The sequence below is a fragment of the Nanorana parkeri genome, unplaced genomic scaffold (genome assembly GCF_000935625.1).
Source record: "Nanorana parkeri isolate BGI_ZX_2015 unplaced genomic scaffold, ASM93562v1 scaffold558, whole genome shotgun sequence".
NCBI lineage: Eukaryota > Metazoa > Chordata > Amphibia > Anura > Dicroglossidae > Nanorana > Nanorana parkeri.
Window position 1 is genome coordinate 992919 of NW_017306826.1, and position 20240 is coordinate 1013158.

At 42.6% G+C, this 20240-nt stretch overlaps 1 protein-coding gene across 3 annotated transcripts; it reads left to right on the top strand.

The window, feature by feature from the left end:
• Positions 1–1183: 1183 nt before the first annotated feature.
• Positions 1184–16523, top strand: CDC37L1 (cell division cycle 37 like 1). 3 transcript variants are annotated; one of them, XM_018562050.1, is made up of 7 exons: positions 1184–1190; positions 7141–7422; positions 8885–8972; positions 10066–10181; positions 11549–11671; positions 13120–13272; positions 16066–16523. In XM_018562050.1, exons 2-7 carry the CDS (start codon positions 7156–7158, stop codon positions 16159–16161), a joined length of 843 nt encoding a protein of 280 aa, XP_018417552.1. In that variant the 5' UTR covers positions 1184–1190; positions 7141–7155; the 3' UTR covers positions 16162–16523. The 3 variants fall into 3 exon arrangements, with proteins under 3 accessions (XP_018417552.1, XP_018417553.1, XP_018417554.1); XM_018562051.1 differs by lacking the exon at positions 1184–1190 and adding an exon at positions 4069–4126; XM_018562052.1 differs by lacking the exon at positions 1184–1190 and having other exon boundaries at positions 7199–7366.
• The last annotated feature ends 3717 nt before the right edge of the window (positions 16524–20240 follow it).

Genomic DNA, 20240 nt, shown 5'->3' on the forward strand with positions numbered 1-20240 from the left:
GTAGATGGAGGAATCTGTTGCACTTTTTCCATCTGACCATGGAAAATATGCAGATAATCTATAGGTGTATGGTCAGCTTTATACTTCATTCAGCAGGCTTTTAAGTACAAGTTGCTGAAAAAAAACAATGTAAAAATGTATCTCAATAGGAGAGAGAGAAAAACCAATGTTCACATTTTGTTTTCTGTAAACACCACTCATATTTTACTTAGTGCCCAGTCTTACCCACAGTTAGCTTGCCCATCCATCAACATCCATCCCTCCTGCTACTCATCCCCTTTTTCCCTCTGTCTTGCCTCTTTCATTACCCCCCAACTGGATCGCCAAGGGGATTACCAACATTTTCTTACCCAGCTTCAGCCCCTCCCTTCTTTCCTGCTATGGGTTCTGATCCCACATGACCTGCTCCAAACCCTCTATCTTTGATCGAACTGAATTGCTCTTGTGGTTTCTTCTCCAGTTGCATAACCTGTTGCCGCTTGGAACCCACATCCTTGAGTTGTCCCTTCCCTTCTTATTACACTCTGTACATTTGTTCCTACTGTACATTCTTTGTTGCCCAGCCCCTAGTTGATGACAATACACGTAACAAATATCTGTTTCGTTATATTGCTGCTTTTGTAAATAAATAAAGAATTTGTAAGGGAAAAAAAATTTGGCAGTAAAAGGGTTAAAATGCATAATCAAGGAGATCTCCAAAAACAAATCTCTTAAGGTCAGGATCAAGTACATTTGGCAATTGTATGTATAGTGAATGAATGAATGCAAAAGATTGTTGAAATAGGATAGATAACTAGATACATTATAAACATAGATTTAATATATTTAAAATAATATTTTAGATGATTTAGATAAAACAGAATAGAATTCAAGAAATTAGAACAGAGCAGCTTACAATCTCAGCGGCTTCCTAGAGTCCCGGAGGAAGCGTCTCGTCTCCATGGAAACTCAAACACAGCGCTTACTGACAAGCTGCTCTTTGGTCGTCATCATCCTGCGCCCACCCTTGTGCTGATTGGGTCGCACATCCTGTGACGAAGGCAACCGAGGGAGCCATCTTTGTAGCGGTAGATCCCACGCCAAGACAGGAGGTGGCTTTGGTTCTTTGTATAATTGGCTGTGCGGGCCGGAAGGGGAGTGAGCTGCGAGTCTGGTGCTGTGTGCCCGTTCATGTTGTGTTGGTTTGCCTGGTAAGTGTGTGTCTTGCCAAAGAGGCATGCAGCACATATAACAGTCACTTTCCGGTTATGTAACTATGGAGCTAACCTCTTTCTGCATACTTGTTACAGTTATCTGCTTAGGGATTCAGTAGTCTTTGTTTAAAAGTTTTTTTTTTTAGACTTAGGCATGGAAACGTGATCTACTAATGTAAACGTTCACTGGGTCTTACTATATTAAAACCTGGTTTCTATATGTACTTTTCTAATCCTATCTGTAACTGCTCATTACATGTGACTGATGTGCTTCCTGCCTGAATGAGAACAACTGTTTTTCAGTGTGAATCCAGTTGTCTGATCAGACTGATTGAAAACCATAGACTGAGGTTGATCAAATCAAATCTTCCTCATCCCTCGTTTTTGTCTAGGGGGCTAAAATATAACCCGAACAGCAATCACTGGCTTCTACGCCATTCCCTCCAGCCTGTCTATGTCCCTCGGCGTCCTCACATCTAATACACTGTATAGGATGTGATGACTCAAGGATTCCTAGACCACTGTGGCGGAGGGGGAGCGGCCTAAGAGCGAGCCAGGATTGTGGTTTAGATGAGTATATCTATGTTATTTTAGCTACCTTGACAAAACAAGCACTTAACCCTTACAGTGTGGGATAGCCCGGTTGCAAGGGTTAAGATTTGATTTGCCCAGAGTTCTGCTTTAAGACGGACCTTCACCCTCCCCACCCGCTTTCCAGCATTCCACTAACAAATCCCTCACCCGCTGACAATTTTTGTTAATACCTTTTTTGAGGGAACCCTCCCCACACTACTTGCGTTCTTGCCTAGGGGACATATTCCTTTCATGCAGCCTCCTGGAATACCCACATCATGCATGCCGGAAGGCCTCAGGGTACTCAATAGCGCATCATCAGAAGGTCTGCTCTCTGTTCCTAATTCTTGCAGCCAGTCTCCTGATGAAGCAGTGCACGTGCGTTGTCTAGTCAATACACTAATGTTTCAGGGCCTCGTTTGTGCATCATCCAGTCAGTATACCAATATTTCGGTGCCTTACATGTATATCATCAGGTCAATACACCAACATTGCTGAGCCTCGCATGCGCATCACCGATGTCAGTACACCAACATTGCTGAGCCTCACATGCGCATCACCGATGTCAGTACACCAACATTGCTGAGCCTCACATGCGCATCACCGATGTCAGTACACCAACATTGCTGGGCCTTACATGCGCATCATCCAATGTCGGTACTCCAACATTTCTGGGCCTTACATGCGCATCATCCAATGTCGGTACTCCAACATTTCTGGGCCTTACATGCGCATCATCCAATGTCGGTACTCCAACATTTCTGGGCCTCACATATTTGTCATCAGGTCAGTACACCAATATTTCAGGGCCTCGCATGTGCATCATCAAGGTCAACACACCAGTGTTTTAGAGCCTCACAGGGTCACCTTCCTCAGGGTGACACAGTGACAAGTAATACTAGAGTTCATACATAAAAAGCTAATGGTAACCCATAGCAACCAGGGGTACCCCACTGCATTGATGTTATTGCCATCTTCAGTTGCAGTGGGTTACTGTTTGCTGTTTATGTGGTATGACGTTTTGTTGTTGTTGACACAGTAAGGATTGTGCTGCTCTGAACATGACTTACGCTTGCAATTCTGGCAACAACTCACCTGCGACACTATCGCTATACACGGCAGAGAAATGTTAACCTGTTTCTGTGGTCTTAAAATCTCCTCAGCAGGTGTGCAGACTCATGTGCATAGATCTGACCTATAGGTTTACTGAGAGACTAAAGAAACTGTCAAACAATGTAACTCTTCAGTCTACCAAAACTATAATAGAAGTTGTGGTAGTGTTTGTTTCTCTTATGTTCCTGTTATGCTAAAAATTGACCTGTAGAGATGTTGTCCTTTGTATGCATTTACACTTTAAAGAAGACCTAAACTATGGAAGCTGTGTCCAAAAAAGGCATGCAGAAAGAAAAAGACTAGCATTGCCTGTTGGCTCTCTGCAGCTGATCATTTTCTTTTTACTGTCTTTTCATGCCTTGTTCTGCACGGTGCTTCTGTGTGGAGGTGGGCTTTGCTTCCTTGTATCATAGCTGCCCCACTGATGACTGGTAGTGGAATATTCGAGAAGAAGCAGAGAGGTGGAAAAAGCATACATCCACAGAATGATAGAAGCAGGGAGATGCTTGTCTGCAGACCTTTATTTACCACTTTCTCTCCATCAAGGAGAACAGCGAGCAGCACAGTAGTGGCATTGCCAATCTCTTAAGGCACACAGAGGCACAGTGCCTTTATATGATCTTACACTGCTGATATACAGGCTTGTGTAAAAGGGTGCCTAGGCACATGAAGTGCAATGCTATTTTTCATGAGGACTTAAAACATTTTAGGATACTGCTTAGGCATGATTAGCATTTCTAGATGTTTCCTAATCTTCACTTCTTAAAGGAGAACTATGGGGTCAGTGTTTTTCCCCATAGTTCTCCTCCTTAGGGTAACGGGAGGACACAAACTAGCGTCCTCCCGTTACCCTAAGCTCAGTATACCGCGAGCTACAGCTTACTATACTGAGACGCCGGAGCGGATCCCGACTTAGATGACGGGATCCGCCCAGCTGCGTGAGTGACAGCTGGCTCTGTCTATCTAGAGGCAGAGCCAGCTGTACCCGCCCCCTCCCCAGGAAACTCAAACACAGCGCTTACTGACAAGCTGCTCTTTGGTCGTCATCATCCTGCGCCCACCCTTGTGCTGATTGGGTCGCACATCCTGTGACGAAGGCAACCGAGGGAGCCATCTTTGTAGCGGTAGATCCCACGCCAAGACAGGAGGTGGCTTTGGTTCTTTGTATAATTGGCTGTGCGGGCCGGAAGGGGAGTGAGCTGCGAGTCTGGTGCTGTGTGCCCGTTCATGTTGTGTTGGTTTGCCTGGTAAGTGTGTGTCTTGCCAAAGAGGCATGCAGCACATATAACAGTCACTTTCCGGTTATGTAACTATGGAGCTAACCTCTTTCTGCATACTTGTTACAGTTATCTGCTTAGGGATTCAGTAGTCTTTGTTTAAAAGTTTTTTTTTTTAGACTTAGGCATGGAAACGTGATCTACTAATGTAAACGTTCACTGGGTCTTACTATATTAAAACCTGGTTTCTATATGTACTTTTCTAATCCTATCTGTAACTGCTCATTACATGTGACTGATGTGCTTCCTGCCTGAATGAGAACAACTGTTTTTCAGTGTGAATCCAGTTGTCTGATCAGACTGATTGAAAACCATAGACTGAGGTTGATCAAATCAAATCTTCCTCATCCCTCGTTTTTGTCTAGGGGGCTAAAATATAACCCGAACAGCAATCACTGGCTTCTACGCCATTCCCTCCAGCCTGTCTATGTCCCTCGGCGTCCTCACATCTAATACACTGTATAGGATGTGATGACTCAAGGATTCCTAGACCACTGTGGCGGAGGGGGAGCGGCCTAAGAGCGAGCCAGGATTGTGGTTTAGATGAGTATATCTATGTTATTTTAGCTACCTTGACAAAACAAGCACTTAACCCTTACAGTGTGGGATAGCCCGGTTGCAAGGGTTAAGATTTGATTTGCCCAGAGTTCTGCTTTAAGACGGACCTTCACCCTCCCCACCCGCTTTCCAGCATTCCACTAACAAATCCCTCACCCGCTGACAATTTTTGTTAATACCTTTTTTGAGGGAACCCTCCCCACACTACTTGCGTTCTTGCCTAGGGGACATATTCCTTTCATGCAGCCTCCTGGAATACCCACATCATGCATGCCGGAAGGCCTCAGGGTACTCAATAGCGCATCATCAGAAGGTCTGCTCTCTGTTCCTAATTCTTGCAGCCAGTCTCCTGATGAAGCAGTGCACGTGCGTTGTCTAGTCAATACACTAATGTTTCAGGGCCTCGTTTGTGCATCATCCAGTCAGTATACCAATATTTCGGTGCCTTACATGTATATCATCAGGTCAATACACCAACATTGCTGAGCCTCGCATGCGCATCACCGATGTCAGTACACCAACATTGCTGAGCCTCACATGCGCATCACCGATGTCAGTACACCAACATTGCTGAGCCTCACATGCGCATCACCGATGTCAGTACACCAACATTGCTGAGCCTCACATGCGCATCACCGATGTCAGTACACCAACATTGCTGGGCCTTACATGCGCATCATCCAATGTCGGTACTCCAACATTTCTGGGCCTTACATGCGCATCATCCAATGTCGGTACTCCAACATTTCTGGGCCTCACATATTTGTCATCAGGTCAGTACACCAATATTTCAGGGCCTCGCATGTGCATCATCAAGGTCAACACACCAGTGTTTTAGAGCCTCACAGGGTCACCTTCCTCAGGGTGACACAGTGACAAGTAATACTAGAGTTCATACATAAAAAGCTAATGGTAACCCATAGCAACCAGGGGTACCCCACTGCATTGATGTTATTGCCATCTTCAGTTGCAGTGGGTTACTGTTTGCTGTTTATGTGGTATGACGTTTTGTTGTTGTTGACACAGTAAGGATTGTGCTGCTCTGAACATGACTTACGCTTGCAATTCTGGCAACAACTCACCTGCGACACTATCGCTATACACGGCAGAGAAATGTTAACCTGTTTCTGTGGTCTTAAAATCTCCTCAGCAGGTGTGCAGACTCATGTGCATAGATCTGACCTATAGGTTTACTGAGAGACTAAAGAAACTGTCAAACAATGTAACTCTTCAGTCTACCAAAACTATAATAGAAGTTGTGGTAGTGTTTGTTTCTCTTATGTTCCTGTTATGCTAAAAATTGACCTGTAGAGATGTTGTCCTTTGTATGCATTTACACTTTAAAGAAGACCTAAACTATGGAAGCTGTGTCCAAAAAAGGCATGCAGAAAGAAAAAGACTAGCATTGCCTGTTGGCTCTCTGCAGCTGATCATTTTCTTTTTACTGTCTTTTCATGCCTTGTTCTGCACGGTGCTTCTGTGTGGAGGTGGGCTTTGCTTCCTTGTATCATAGCTGCCCCACTGATGACTGGTAGTGGAATATTCGAGAAGAAGCAGAGAGGTGGAAAAAGCATACATCCACAGAATGATAGAAGCAGGGAGATGCTTGTCTGCAGACCTTTATTTACCACTTTCTCTCCATCAAGGAGAACAGCGAGCAGCACAGTAGTGGCATTGCCAATCTCTTAAGGCACACAGAGGCACAGTGCCTTTATATGATCTTACACTGCTGATATACAGGCTTGTGTAAAAGGGTGCCTAGGCACATGAAGTGCAATGCTATTTTTCATGAGGACTTAAAACATTTTAGGATACTGCTTAGGCATGATTAGCATTTCTAGATGTTTCCTAATCTTCACTTCTTAAAGGAGAACTATGGGGTCAGTGTTTTTCCCCATAGTTCTCCTCCTTAGGGTAACGGGAGGACACAAACTAGCGTCCTCCCGTTACCCTAAGCTCAGTATACCGCGAGCTACAGCTTACTATACTGAGACGCCGGAGCGGATCCCGACTTAGATGACGGGATCCGCCCAGCTGCGTGAGTGACAGCTGGCTCTGTCTATCTAGAGGCAGAGCCAGCTGTACCCGCCCCCTCCCCCGTCCGGTCCGCCAGTCAGCGCTGGCAGATCGGAGCGGGGAATCCAGCCCTCCCCCTGTCACGGCAGAGAGCCGTGACAGGATCGAGAGGTGAGCGAACCTGGTATGTGTTCGCTCGCCTCCCGATCTACTGAGCCGACCTGTGACAGTCTCATTGTCACAGGTCGGCTAGAACTATGAGGTGAGTGGAAATCACTCATCTCATAGTTCTCCTTTAAGTTGTGATCCACTTAAGCCTTAAGCAAAATAATGTAAGAGTGGGTGCAAAATTGTCATACTGTTGTCTGTGAAGTGTTTGTATCTAAACTCGTATTTACAATTCTTCCCAGGGAAATACTCACAGCATGGACTTCCCTTGCCAGCAACAAGATGAGGGTGGCAGAAGCACCATGGCATGCAAGTGGAGCCTGGCAGAGGCTCAGCAGAAACTGAACAGTTTGGCTCTTCATAATTCTGAGTCCATAGATCAAGAATATGCCAAAACTCAAACTGAACTGTCAGAACTACAGCGTAGTGAAGAAGAATGGAGGCGGAAGGAAGCAGCTCTGCCACTGGGTGAGAACTGGGGAATGTCTTCTTCGGATGCCTTTAGTCAAGATGTATTTAATAAGGTACTGTGATCTGTTGCTAAGTATGCCACTCTAAGAAGGCAACTATTAAATAGAGCCATTTAATCAGTGACATAAATGACTCAAACTACTTGCAGAATTTTTTATTGGGTTTTCAAGACAGATATTGTCAAGTTCTTTCCAGCTAAAGAATGCCAGTAACTTGAAGCATTCCAGATCCTTTGTACATTTCAGAACACTGACCAAGGTGTTTATTGACCCCATTACAAGGGTTTTTACTTTTTTTTTTTCCAAGTATATGTAAGCCCAATCACTAAACTTGTATTTCAGTCTTAACATAATGTCATTTTAAAAGTAATTTTAAACCTGCAGTTTTAAAGTGCCACTAAACTCTGGAGTTAAATCTTAAAAAATGCATTCACGTACCTTTTAACTATTACCAAAAAATGTCTCTTATTTGTGTATCACTGGGCTGTAGATCCTCAAATCATCTCTGAATTCATACAGACACCGTCCTTCCTCCTGGATGGTGGTTACTTTTGTTCCCCATGGTTCCAGTGTGGGTTATAAAGTAGACACCGCTCCAAGCTCACTCCTGTGATAGACTACAATCTCACATTCAGTTTACTAATTTGTATTGAGATTGTAGTCCATCACAGGAGTGAGCTTGGAGCGGTGTCTACTTTATAACCCACACTGGAACCATGGGGAACAAAAGTAACCACCATCCAGGAGGAAGGACGGTGTCTGTATGAATTCAGAGATGATTTGAAGATCTACAGCCGAGTGATACACAAATAAGATACATTTTTTGATAATAACTAAGGTACTTGAATGTATTTTATAAGCTTTAACTCATAAATGTAGTGTCACTTTAAAATACCTGGTGATTCTACCATGAAGGTCTTTGTTCAGGCAACCCCTGTGCTCTGTCCCCAGTTGTTCAGCACCTGCACACAGGCATCCAATGGAGACTACAAACATCCATTCACAAATTGCAACACAAATAACACAGGCATGGCCCAATGTTGTCATCATCAGTAAACCTGTCCTGTGAAATACCATACAGCTATCACTGCAGTGCATACATGTAGACGGGAATCAGCTGCCTTGTGTATTTATAAGAATAATACAAACATAATATGTACAAACTACTGGACAGAGTGTTGGCATATCTGTAAATAATGGTGAATCTAATAGGGACTTATTGAACACTGGGAGATTCTTTAAGACAGACTTTAAGATTTGCATGCCAGTTTTTGCAAATAATTTATTCAGCAGTATGATTGCCCTGTTTGTTGTGTTACCTGTTAGAAAAGTTTATATTTCTGTTCTAATAATGAAAAGGTGAATTGATTGTTAGTCTTATTACTCCTTTGTATTAGTAATAGAGAGAGGAAATGCAAGGAAGCATTAGTTTATCCAAATTTGATATCATTTTGTTCAGGTATAACATTTTTCTCTTTTACAATGCTTACCTTTTTTATTTCTTTTTAAAACACAGAGCTTTATCAATCAAGCTAAAACCAGTGAGGAGGAAAACCAATCGCAGTCATTTTTACAAAAATTTGAAGATAAAATTCGACATTTTGGTATGTAGGTAGCCTACTATTTATTACCGTGTTTCCCCGAAAATGGCTCAAAAAAACACACTAGGTCTTATTTTCGGGGTAGTTCAACAATCCACACTTATTCATGTGAAAAAAGTCTACATGTATTCATGTACAAAAATATGGTGATCAGGGCATTCAGGGGTGCCGTACCTTTCCAAGAGCAATTTGGTAACCAATCGCTGGCCAGAATGAGCGAAGCTCACTTTCACTATCGATTCCTCACAGGCCGAGTGCATTTGGTATCACTACGCCTGTGACAGGAGCCGGCGTTATAGAGGAATCATCGGCTTATGCGGCTCTGCTCCCTTCGGTGCCGCCTCGCTTCCTCTAGCGCTAGCTTCGTTGGCACCGCTGATTCTCTCCAGCCTCTCCTGCAGCTCTTCAAGTTCCCCCTTATGCCACCAGTGCCCTGGGAATGGTCACAACTAGGTCTTATTTTCGGGGTAGGTCTTATTTCTGGGGAAACAGGGTGTATATATAAGTGCTGTAATGTATCATTATTACCAGCATAAAGTAAAGTGTCAGCTGCGTCATGGATTTTCAAACTAGTGGTTGTATTGATCTGTGTGTATGAAAGTAAACCTGTTATAACCCAAGGTGATCCAGCATGGTTAAAAAATGCCTAAACAGAGGTTACCATTGGTAAAAACTACCTTTTAAATAATCAGTAAGTCAAGAGATATAGGCAGACGAATTTATAGGCAAATCTTCACCTGGCTTCTTCGTGGAGCTTGACTCCACTTTATTGTGCCCTCAGGGCTTCCCTGTTGGTCAGTGAGGCCAACCGTCATAATAAACGACCAATAGGGAGGTTCGAAAGATGTAAGGACCATTCTTGACAACAGGTTTGCTTTAAAGTTGCATGGAATTTTTTTTACAGTGTTGTGTGTCTCAAATGTGAACATGTTGCTTTGCCCTGCATGCTCCAAGGCAGCTCAGACCATCAGAGAACAAAAAATGTGTTTGTACGTTTGAATGAAAATAGAACCTTTCTAATTTCTGTAGCTGTTCCTGGTTGATTTTAGTGCTGCTGGTAATTTTAAACCAACAGTGTGCCTACATTTGTCCTTAGGAATGCTCAGCAGATGGAATGATAGCCAGTGGTTCCTGTCTGAATACCCAGACCTGGTGTGTAATGAAACTGCTAGATATCTCCTGTTGTGGTGTTACCATTTAGAAAGTGAGCAGGTAAGTGTCAGTATTTGTTAAAACCTTTTTACTGATTTTTCTCAGAAGAGCTCTGTTTAATATGGATTACCATTCTAGACCCCTTACCTTACGCTTTTGTTATAGTCCTGCAGCTCCCTCTACCTGTGGCAGCTGTTGGGCCCGTAGAAGTCTATAGGAAGTATCAGACAGAGTGAATTATGAAGGTGGAGGAAATACTGATTAACCATTTACTTTCACATTTGAAAGGTGAAACCTTGCTGCTTGCTTTGAGCAACATCATTTTTCCTCCAACTTTGAAATCGGCTCCTCATGGAGAAGCTGGAGCAAAACAAGGCCTAGAGGAGTATGGTGCAAAGCTATAGAACAGGAGCCCAGAGCGGAGTCATGTATATGCATTCTTCAACCCCTATTGAGTACTCAAAGCTCTTGTTTAACCACTTCCTCTTATGCATCTGTGTACCCCTTATGGACCAGTGCATGATTTGATTATAATTTGTTCATTACTTAAAGGCCTATCTCCAGGATAAAAACAAATTACCCTTGTTGTGGGGCTGTCCCCACACTGCTTGCTTGTGTTTAGGGGTATGGTGTAAAGCCCTTTTACTTACCTGATCCCTGCTACCCCAACGGTGAGTGCTCACCTCTCTCCCCTCCCTCTGGCTCATGGGACTGTCCTTTGGTGTGCTCATGTATAATGCCCTCCATTATATGTGATGTCAGTGGGCCTCTGACCCTCCAAAGCGTAGATGCTGTGGGCACCAGTCTTCCCCCAGACATAAATAAGCATGTAACCCTTGTTGTGCCCTGCACCAATAGCACCACTTCAAGGGTATTTTGTTTCTTTCTTTTATAACTGGAGAAGCTTTAAGATAAAGCATTACATATATCATTTTCTCCTTCAAACAAGGCTTCCTATTTGCAATATGGACAATATTTCTTGACAATAAATGTTTTTTTATAGTTGGGTCAGTGTTAATTTAAAAATAACTAGGGGAAAATGTTTAAAGCGGTGCATGTGACTTTCAGCAAACCTGAACTGGTGGAGAATTACTTAAAGCATATGCACCTTAAAGATTCACCTGTCCCCTAGGTTTACTATAGATTAAAAGGTATACATTTTATTCTATAGTTTGTCCCTGGCTCATATTACAGGGGTGGGGGAATTCCTATCGCCCTACGCCCAGGACAAGCCTGGCTGCACAGGAGATCGAGCACAATGCTGTGCTCGATCTCCTGTATTGGAGGGCAGGCTCCACAAAGAGAACCTTTCATATAAACATATACTGTCATTTACATGTCTTGCCTGGGAACTTGAGTCTTCATCGAGATTCTTGCATGATTACTAATTTGTAGCTTTCATTATTTTTCCCGATTTGTATATGCAGAAGAAAGCACTCATGGAGCAAGTTGCCCATCAAGCCGTTGTCATGCAGTTTATTATTGAAATGGCAAGAAGCAGTAATGCAGATCCAAGGGGATGTTTCCGCCTGTTTTTCCAAAAAGCTAAAGTAGGTACTTTTGTCTAAGAGATTGCGATAATTTTTCTGATGCTTAGAATGTGTTCTGTATAAAACAGTAGTTCGAAAGGTTAGCTGAGAGTCAACGGTCTCAAATATCACTCATGATACAGAAACATAAAGGGCCTATGTTAATGGATTTTGTTTGCTTCAAGTGGTTTGCATTACTATACAAGTCTATGGGAATGCAAAACCTGCTTGAAGTAGGTCAAATGCTAGTTAGGAGACCAACTGCAGGTCAAAAGCACCTATGTATAAATTGTGAATGATCTCAGTAGAGTCACAAATGGATGCCATTGACGCAAATCTAAAGCCCATTAACACAGGCCGTTAACCTTTGCTCTGCAGAATGTAACACTTGTTTTACAGTGTTCTCGTTTTTGGTAGCCATTTTTTTTTAAAGCTAGGCGGGTCCTCTCTTGACTAATCCCTTTGTTGCCTTATACTTGGCAATCACATCCAGTAACAAGGTCACTATTTAAATTTAGCCATTATACCAAGGATAGTTTCTCCCATTAGTGGATGCTGTTACCTCTTATAGTAAACCTGCAATGGGAGAAATATACTGGTTACCATAAATTACCTCTTTCTGAATATTGCCTCTTTGTTATTTTGACTTATTGGCTTTAATACTTGATACCAGTATGCAGATCAGGAATGCCGGAGTGAAGTCGGAAATCGTCAACATACTTGTTATCGGTATTGAAGCAAGAGGGTCAGTTTGACAGCCACACAACCAGCATTTTAAGAGAGATCAGTCATGGCATCTCTCCATATTTCTCCTATGACAAGTTTCCTTTAGGATGACACAAAGTTCAGCAGTTTGGTTATCCTTTGTTCACATTCATCAGCAGATCAGTAATCATGTGAATTATATTATGATTATAGCATTTATGTAATCCAAGAAAATATTAAAGCTGTAATCGATCCAAAGGAAAGCAAACACCCATATATGGTTGCTCCAACAGGGAAAAAAAATCCATCTGATCCCCCAAGGCAATTGGTGAACTCCCAGAATCAACATTCTGTTTTGTCCTACAAACTTTAGCAGTCATTCATATTTTGTGTCCCTTTTCAATCTACTACGTTGGCTAGAACCAGCACTTGTAGAATATGTTCTACTTATTTCATGTTTATTCAACTTTATATTGTTTAACTATATATTTTATTCAACTCCTTTTCATCCAGTTGCTAGGAGTGCACTTGTGTTTTGCAGTGATCCAAAAACAAGTTTCCACTGAAACTTTACTATATTGAACATTTGTAAGATGATCTTGTTGCATTGATAGCCTCCTCCTTAAGGGTGAAGTTTCTTTTCTCATCACTGGGGTTGTCCTCCATGCCCTTCGATACCCTTCTCTGCAGTTTCAAGTTTTGCAACATCATTGTGAACTGGTATTTAAATTGAACTGAATTGTTATTTTACCTGTCATTCACAGGCAGAGGAAGAAGGGTACATTGAAGCTTTTAAAAGTGAGCTTGAAGCATTTAAATCAAGAGTTCGAATGCACACTGAGCCCCAATGGTCTGTGAATTTACAGAATCATCCTCCTGGCTTTGAACAAATTGCTACACCATGCTTTAATACACAGGTATGTTTTACCATGCATACATGTAAACTGAGCCACATTAAATACTCTAGATCCTTGGTTCTCAACTGGTAGGTCGTGACCCAAAAGTGGGTCGCGACCCTATGTTCAGTGGAAAAACAGCAAAAAGTTTTCCTGGCACACTCACAAGCTAGCATGAAAAAAACTTGTCTCACCACCTAGGGTTAAAAACAGAGGTTTGGATACACGTCTTCTGAGGTTTGGGCATGCTATGACCAATGTTCAGTGGGTCACAGCGTGCCTTCCACTTTTCTAGGTGAAAGGCTTCTCAGCCACCACCTTTCGCACCACTCACGCCAAAATATGCTGCCTGGCACCGAGTGCTAGCTTGAGGCGGAGTGGGCTGCGGCTGTGGCTGCAAGGGTGCTCCATCCATACGTGTGGGAGCTGTGTTACGTTGCCATTCATTTGAATGGCATCCCAAACGCACCTCCCACCCAAAGTCTGATCGCAGTGCGACTTGGGTCGCGACTCAATGAACAAGGACAAATGTGGGTCCTGAGGTTACACAGGTTGAGAACCACAGCTCTAGATAGTAGAAGTAAAAAACAGCCACTACTGAAGTAGCTGCTATGTACTGTACATAAGCCCCCTATCAACAAATATTATAGAGAGCCAATACCTTACATTATGGCAGTGTGCCCAAACCTTAGAGTGTGAAAGGATTCAAGAAGTATCACCTCAACTTATAAAGCCTTGTATGGGCATGTAGCAATTGGTCCCATTCTGATCCGTGCTGTGGTTTTGAGCTAAAAGCACCTCTTTGTTTCTGTTTGCTGTAGCTCCACCCAGGGCTAAAGCCCAAATCGGGAATTATGGGCGTTCCTATGGGGAAGTTACAGCACAGCCCTGAAGCAACCGCCCCCTCCCACATATTCTCACTTTGCACACACTGCCCTGGTTTTGTTCTTGCTAGCCCTGCTAGTGCTGAATCTCTTACTATTGTGAGTACTCCTCAGCAGCCCTCCAGATGGCACCTCTCTTCCTGCAGCTCACATCCCCAAGTCCCGAACAGCCCACATGGCTTACCTCCTGTGGCACATCCTCTTAGCAGCTCCCATGGCTCTCCCTGGAGTTAACTGATCTTTTACTATTGTGAATGAACAGTCAGAGTGGGTGAGCTGTGTGATCTATCTGACTGCTGCTAGTAAACATTAACTGCTCCTGCAGATAGATTACACAGCCCTGCAGCATTGACTAATCCTTTACTAGTGCTTGTGTTGTGAATGGTGCTGACCCCTTCCCCTGCTGTGCTAAACGATGGTGCTTGTCTCCAGCATATGCTGTCTTGTCAAAGCTCATTAATTATTCGTCTCCTTGCTAACAGTGTGGTTGGACAGCAGTTAGGAAGGGGAGGCGAGCGATCCAACTATGCTGCTCAGCAATCACAGAACGGATGGGAACATGAGCAAGTGCTACATGTACTTGGTCCCCTTTGTGGATTTAATAAGTATTTTTAATACGTGGTGATACTTCTTGGTTCTGCTACCCCCACCGTTGCAGTGGATTTCTATCTGTCCAACGCTGCTTTCAATACCTCTGTGCAGGATGCTAAGCAGAGCAGGTGTTGAGAGGGGTAAGACAAGGGAGGAGGAGTAGGTGTGTGGTTCTAGCTGATTTGTCAGGAGTTCATCTCGCCAACAGGAGCAAACTCAAGAGTGTCAAAAATGCAGGGGGACCGAGATCTCTGAGCAATGAAATGATATAAAGCAGGACCAGGGGAGGAGAAGTTGTGCTGACATGAGTTCTTCCTGTGAATAGGAGCAATCTCATGTTGCCAGCACCAAACGGAAGCGAAAAAAATGCAGCAATCACTGGAGAAGGAGCAGGACGGGGGAAGAGGAATTGGCAGCAATAAGGGGAAAAGGAGCAGGAGGATAAAAACAGTAAAGTATTTGAATAATTGAGGATTTAAGAGAAAAGAAAAACATTATTCAAAGAGCATTAATGCATTGTTTCTGCTGAGCACCAACCCACTGCGTATTTTTTATTTTATTAATGCTTTCATTTATACACACACTGCCATTCACAATATTTTTCAGGGGTTCTCCAAGACCTGAAATTATTTTCAAAGGTTGCTTACACTGAGGTGTTTTTTTTGCATGTTTGCTCGCATTATTTACAGATATATGGATTGAACATGGGTTGCAAGTGGTTGTTTTGATTTGGTAGTTTTTGAAGGCCACACAATTCTATGAATACCCTTAGCTGTCATTGAATAAAAAAAGAAAGACTCCATGTTTGCAGCCTGCATGTTCTTATAGGTAGTATAAAAAAATTAAATCTAATGTAGAGACCGTTTGAAAGGCATATATTGGTATCTGTTTCGAGTTTAGATGGGCTCTTTTTTGACAAATGCAGGGTATTGTTATTATTATTATAAAGGATTTCTATAGTGCCAACAGTTTGCGCAGCGCTTTACAATCACAATTCAAGACAAGATGGTAAGTAGGGCCCTGCCCTTGGGGGCTTACAATCTAAAAGGGGAGAGGGAAGTGATACATGAGGAGGTAGCTGTGTGGGGATGAATTCTTTGAGATAATATAGGGTAATAATAGCTGACATAATAATAGTAATAATAGCTGAATAATAACTGACACACTGCATGTACATTACAGCCTATGATCACCATAGAGGTGAATGTGAACTATTTTGCACATGGCTGCATCTATACTGTAGACTTGAGGTAGGCTAGCTAAGTCTCTCTATTAACTCTTCTGTGTATCAGTGAGTAGAGTATATATTTTTTTTATTTTTCTTTATCTTTGATTACAGAATGTTCCACATTGCCATATGGATCCAGATCCACACCATTTTGTCCCAGTGAAACCAACAGAGGAAGATGATGCAAAGATGATGGATATACAATAAAGTACCATTAAGCACTTGAGCCAATATCGCTACAGGAACTAGTGTGGCTGTGTTCCTACTAGTGACATTTACTACTACAGAATGCTGCACTTTATTTATTTTTTCCTTCGGTGGGTCAATGCCCAATAAGTTTGTGGTGTCTTATAGTGTGAACATTTTGCTGCTATTTTTCCATGTCAAACAGGAAAATTGAACTGAATTCAATGCTTCTGCCAATAGTAGCTTTGCCTTCAACCTATGCCTTGATTTTTATGAGGAATAGTATTACAAACTTGAATACAGAACAACAGTACTATTGACATTATCAATGGAGGATTGACTCCTTGGAACCTTTGTATTCCACTATACACACGATTCTTCTATACACCTATGTCTATATTCTAAGAAGTGGAGTAAAGAACATTTTTTTTAATGTGTCCTTCTTTTTTATATTTTTTTTACAAATGCTTAGCTGTCTTACTTGTGAAGATTTGCAAATGTGTACAACAGTCAACCAAAAAAAGGGTTTTTCAGACATAGGCAGAGCCCAGTGGGGACTCCAGCACTAAGTGTTTTGGGCTCTGTTCTAGCCCACCCTAAGGTTGTGCTGTTTCTGCCAAAGCAGTGATGTTCCCACGTCAATATAAAATAAATAAAAGTTCCAGCACAGAGTGCCCCATCCTTTTATTGACCATCAAAGGTATCCAGACCCAAAATCTCAGGTGCTAAGATCTCCTTGCTCCTCCCCTGAAAGATGCAAAAGAAACCAGTTAGGGATTTAACTTTTTAGCATGTACCAAAACCTAAAATATTGGCTTGGGTGGAATTAAATTTTGATCAAATCCCTTAACTTTAAAAAAAAGAATGTTTAATGTGTTATAATACCAACGTATTTCAAAACACTAAACCCAAACTAAAAAAAAACTTTATGTAATTTGCAAGGATGCATAAAAACACTCCCATACTGGTATAGAGGCTAAGTTGCCTGCCATTGTATTTAACGCTGAACTCTGCTTTCACGTCTGTGCAGTAATCCAATGTGAAACTTTTTGTCTCTGGGCAGGAGCTTCCTGAAATATAGAGCAGTCAATGCTGCGCTCCCCTTGTGCAGGACAACTGGTCTTGTTTCCACCCCCTTTCCCTTTCGCCTGTGGATATTCTGGGCCCCCTTCCCACAACTCTGCTTTCTGTACAGGTTATATGCAGCACAGTGATGATGTCACGGCTATTTTCACAAGGTAGTGTCTGAGTTCAACTTCCATTTTAGGCTAGAGGAAGTTTGATAAAGGTATTGCCTCTTTTCTGGCATTACACTCGGGTGAGTAAGCAAGACTTTGCTAATGTACAAATTACAACCACTCCGCTACCAGGTGGGTGAGATAAACAGAGGGGAAGCTGATTGGTTGAAACGTAATCACTAGAATACCAACCTGTATATACCCCTTCATTACCAGGCACTTTTTTTATTTTTTTGTTCTCAGTGCTGTATTATTTTGAGAATTACTCTGCCATGCAATACTGTACCCAAATGAATGTTTGTACACCTCTGCAGCATCATACAGTGATAAGCCTACCCCAGCTAGTGTCATGTAGGGAAGTCAGACAAGGGGTGGGGGGGCTCCAAACAGATGTATAGAAACACAAATGAATGCAGGTAAAATATGTATTCATTCACTTACTTTTTTATGCAAACGGTTTACCTGAATTTGACTTGATACCAACCTCCCCTGTACAGCAGCATTAGGAGACGATCAAGTTCTGCAACCTTGGCACTCCAAACTACAAATCCCATCATGCCTGTCATGTTCTTGCAATGCCTCTTGGGACTTGTAGTTCCACAAAAGCTGGAGTGCCAAGGTTACTCGCCCCTGTGTTATATGTCCCTCATCACTATGCTCCTCCATTCTCCAATCAGCTCAGTGGGGGGTACATACTGGTACAGGATGTGTTGCTGCTGCAGTGAAATCTCCATTGCACATCAAACTAGAGTCCTTAAATGTGGGGTGCTTAAAGCAACTAGTGGGTGACACCACTGCAAACAAAAGAAAATATGTGGCCAACACACCTCAATCTACATGCAATAAATCACCATTATTCATAAGTGTTCAGCAGGTCATACCAAAAAAGTGAAGCAGTTGTGGAACGTTGACTTTTTCTGTAGGACATGTTGAATACAAGCCAATAAAGGCGGTTTATTGCAGGAAGATTGAGGTGTGCTATACAGTTAAACTGTATTTAGCTGCTAGTTTGGAGTTGATCTTTAAGAATATAAGCCTAACATTTAACTATATCAACTAAGAAATGTTTAGAAGATGATTGGCATATTGATTGAAATGTTCTACAATTTTTTTATAAGTTGCATAAAATAAACATTTAGAAAAGCAAATATATGCTGCCTAATGCATTGTTGAACATTACAAATACATTTGGCCTTGGATTGAATGCCCCCCTATAAGTGTAAAGCTGGGTACACACAGATAAAAATTTTGTCCGATTCAGCAGGAACTGGACAAAATTCAACCTACGGATGGCCATACCTCTTCGACCAAAGTTGTTCAGATCAACTGTTGTCAAAGGGACATGCTGGAAAATTGTCAGATGAACAGCACTTGCAGCCAGTCAGCTGTAATGTACACATTGGGAGATTCATTCATCCATGCTGTTAGCGTGAATCTAGGAATCTTCGGGCCATGTGTACCCAGCTTTAGTGCAGTAACAACCAATTCCAGGCCATTGGAAGAACTTTGCTTGGAGAAAAGAAGTGTCATGTTGACACGGCGGTCTTCTAAAGGAAATAATGTAGGTTTGCAGAAAATGTGGACAAGTTCAGAAAGACAGGGGCCACACACACAGTTTAACTCCCACCACAGCCACTGGTGTGTTTATTCAAACTTAATAGATCTATAAATCAAGTTCATTTCCAAATGAAAGTTATTCGACATCTGGGCTTTCTAAAACAGTGCGCAAGGTGACCATGGCACATGTAAGGATACCCCAGGGATCGAGGCTTTCAGTTGTGATGAGTGCTTGGAGTGATGGGTTCCTATTGGTATAGAGTGCATGTGAACAAAGCAAACCCATTCATCTTTCCAATAAGACAGTATACCAGCTTAAAAATTAAGCTGGCAAAATCTGGAGCAGCTGTGCATGGTAACCAACCTGGGAACTATAGGCCGGTCAGTCTAACATCGGTAGTTTGTAAAATGCTAGAGGGCATAATAAAGGACTCTGTCATTTTCAAATCTTAACTGGAGAGAAGCTGATTGGTTGCCCTGTACAGTAGCTCCAGTTTTGATAAGTTCCCCCCTGTATGTCCTCTCAAAAAAAAAGCTAAACATGTATGTGGATTCTTATATTATTTAGGGGCCCTGGAGGATAAAAGAAAAAAATCTAACAAGGGCAATGACTTTTACATTTCCCAACTGTAATAATTTCAGATATACTTTATTATATCTGCCAAGCAGCCTGGCTAAGAAGCCAGGCTGCTTAGCAATACGTGAAGCCGGCCTCCGAGCCAGTCAGGAAGCTGGGGGCACGTAATGACCTGCCTCCCGGCATGCTGATTGGTTAGGAAACCAGGCTGCCTAGTAACAAGTGAAGCTGGCTTCCTAGCCAATCAGGGAGGTCATGACGTGCCGCCCCGGCTTCTTGATTGGCTAGGAAGCCAGCATCACTTGTTGATTTGTCAGGAAGCTGGACGGCACCTCATGACTTGTGTCCGGGCTTCCTGATTGGTCAGGAAGCCAGGCAGCTTCTAAAGCCGGTGTTCTTGCACTAGAACACCGGCTTTACAGGCAAGGCGGACGACAGGTCATGATCTGCCACCCGACTTCCTGATAAATCGGGGCACAATGCACCGGTACTCGGTATCGGTGAGTACCGAAAGAAAAGTATCTGTACTCGTACTCCATACCAAAAAAACAATATCGGTGCATCCCTAATTGTAAACACAAGGCTGTACTCCCTGCAGAAATGTCTTGATCTGAGAAGTTTATGGCCCTGGAAAACCATGTGAATGAGGCCTTACTTAGTCAAAGACTTTGTCTAGGGTTAAAGACGAGCAGTCTCAAAGAACAATGTCATCAGACTGCTCCAGGCAG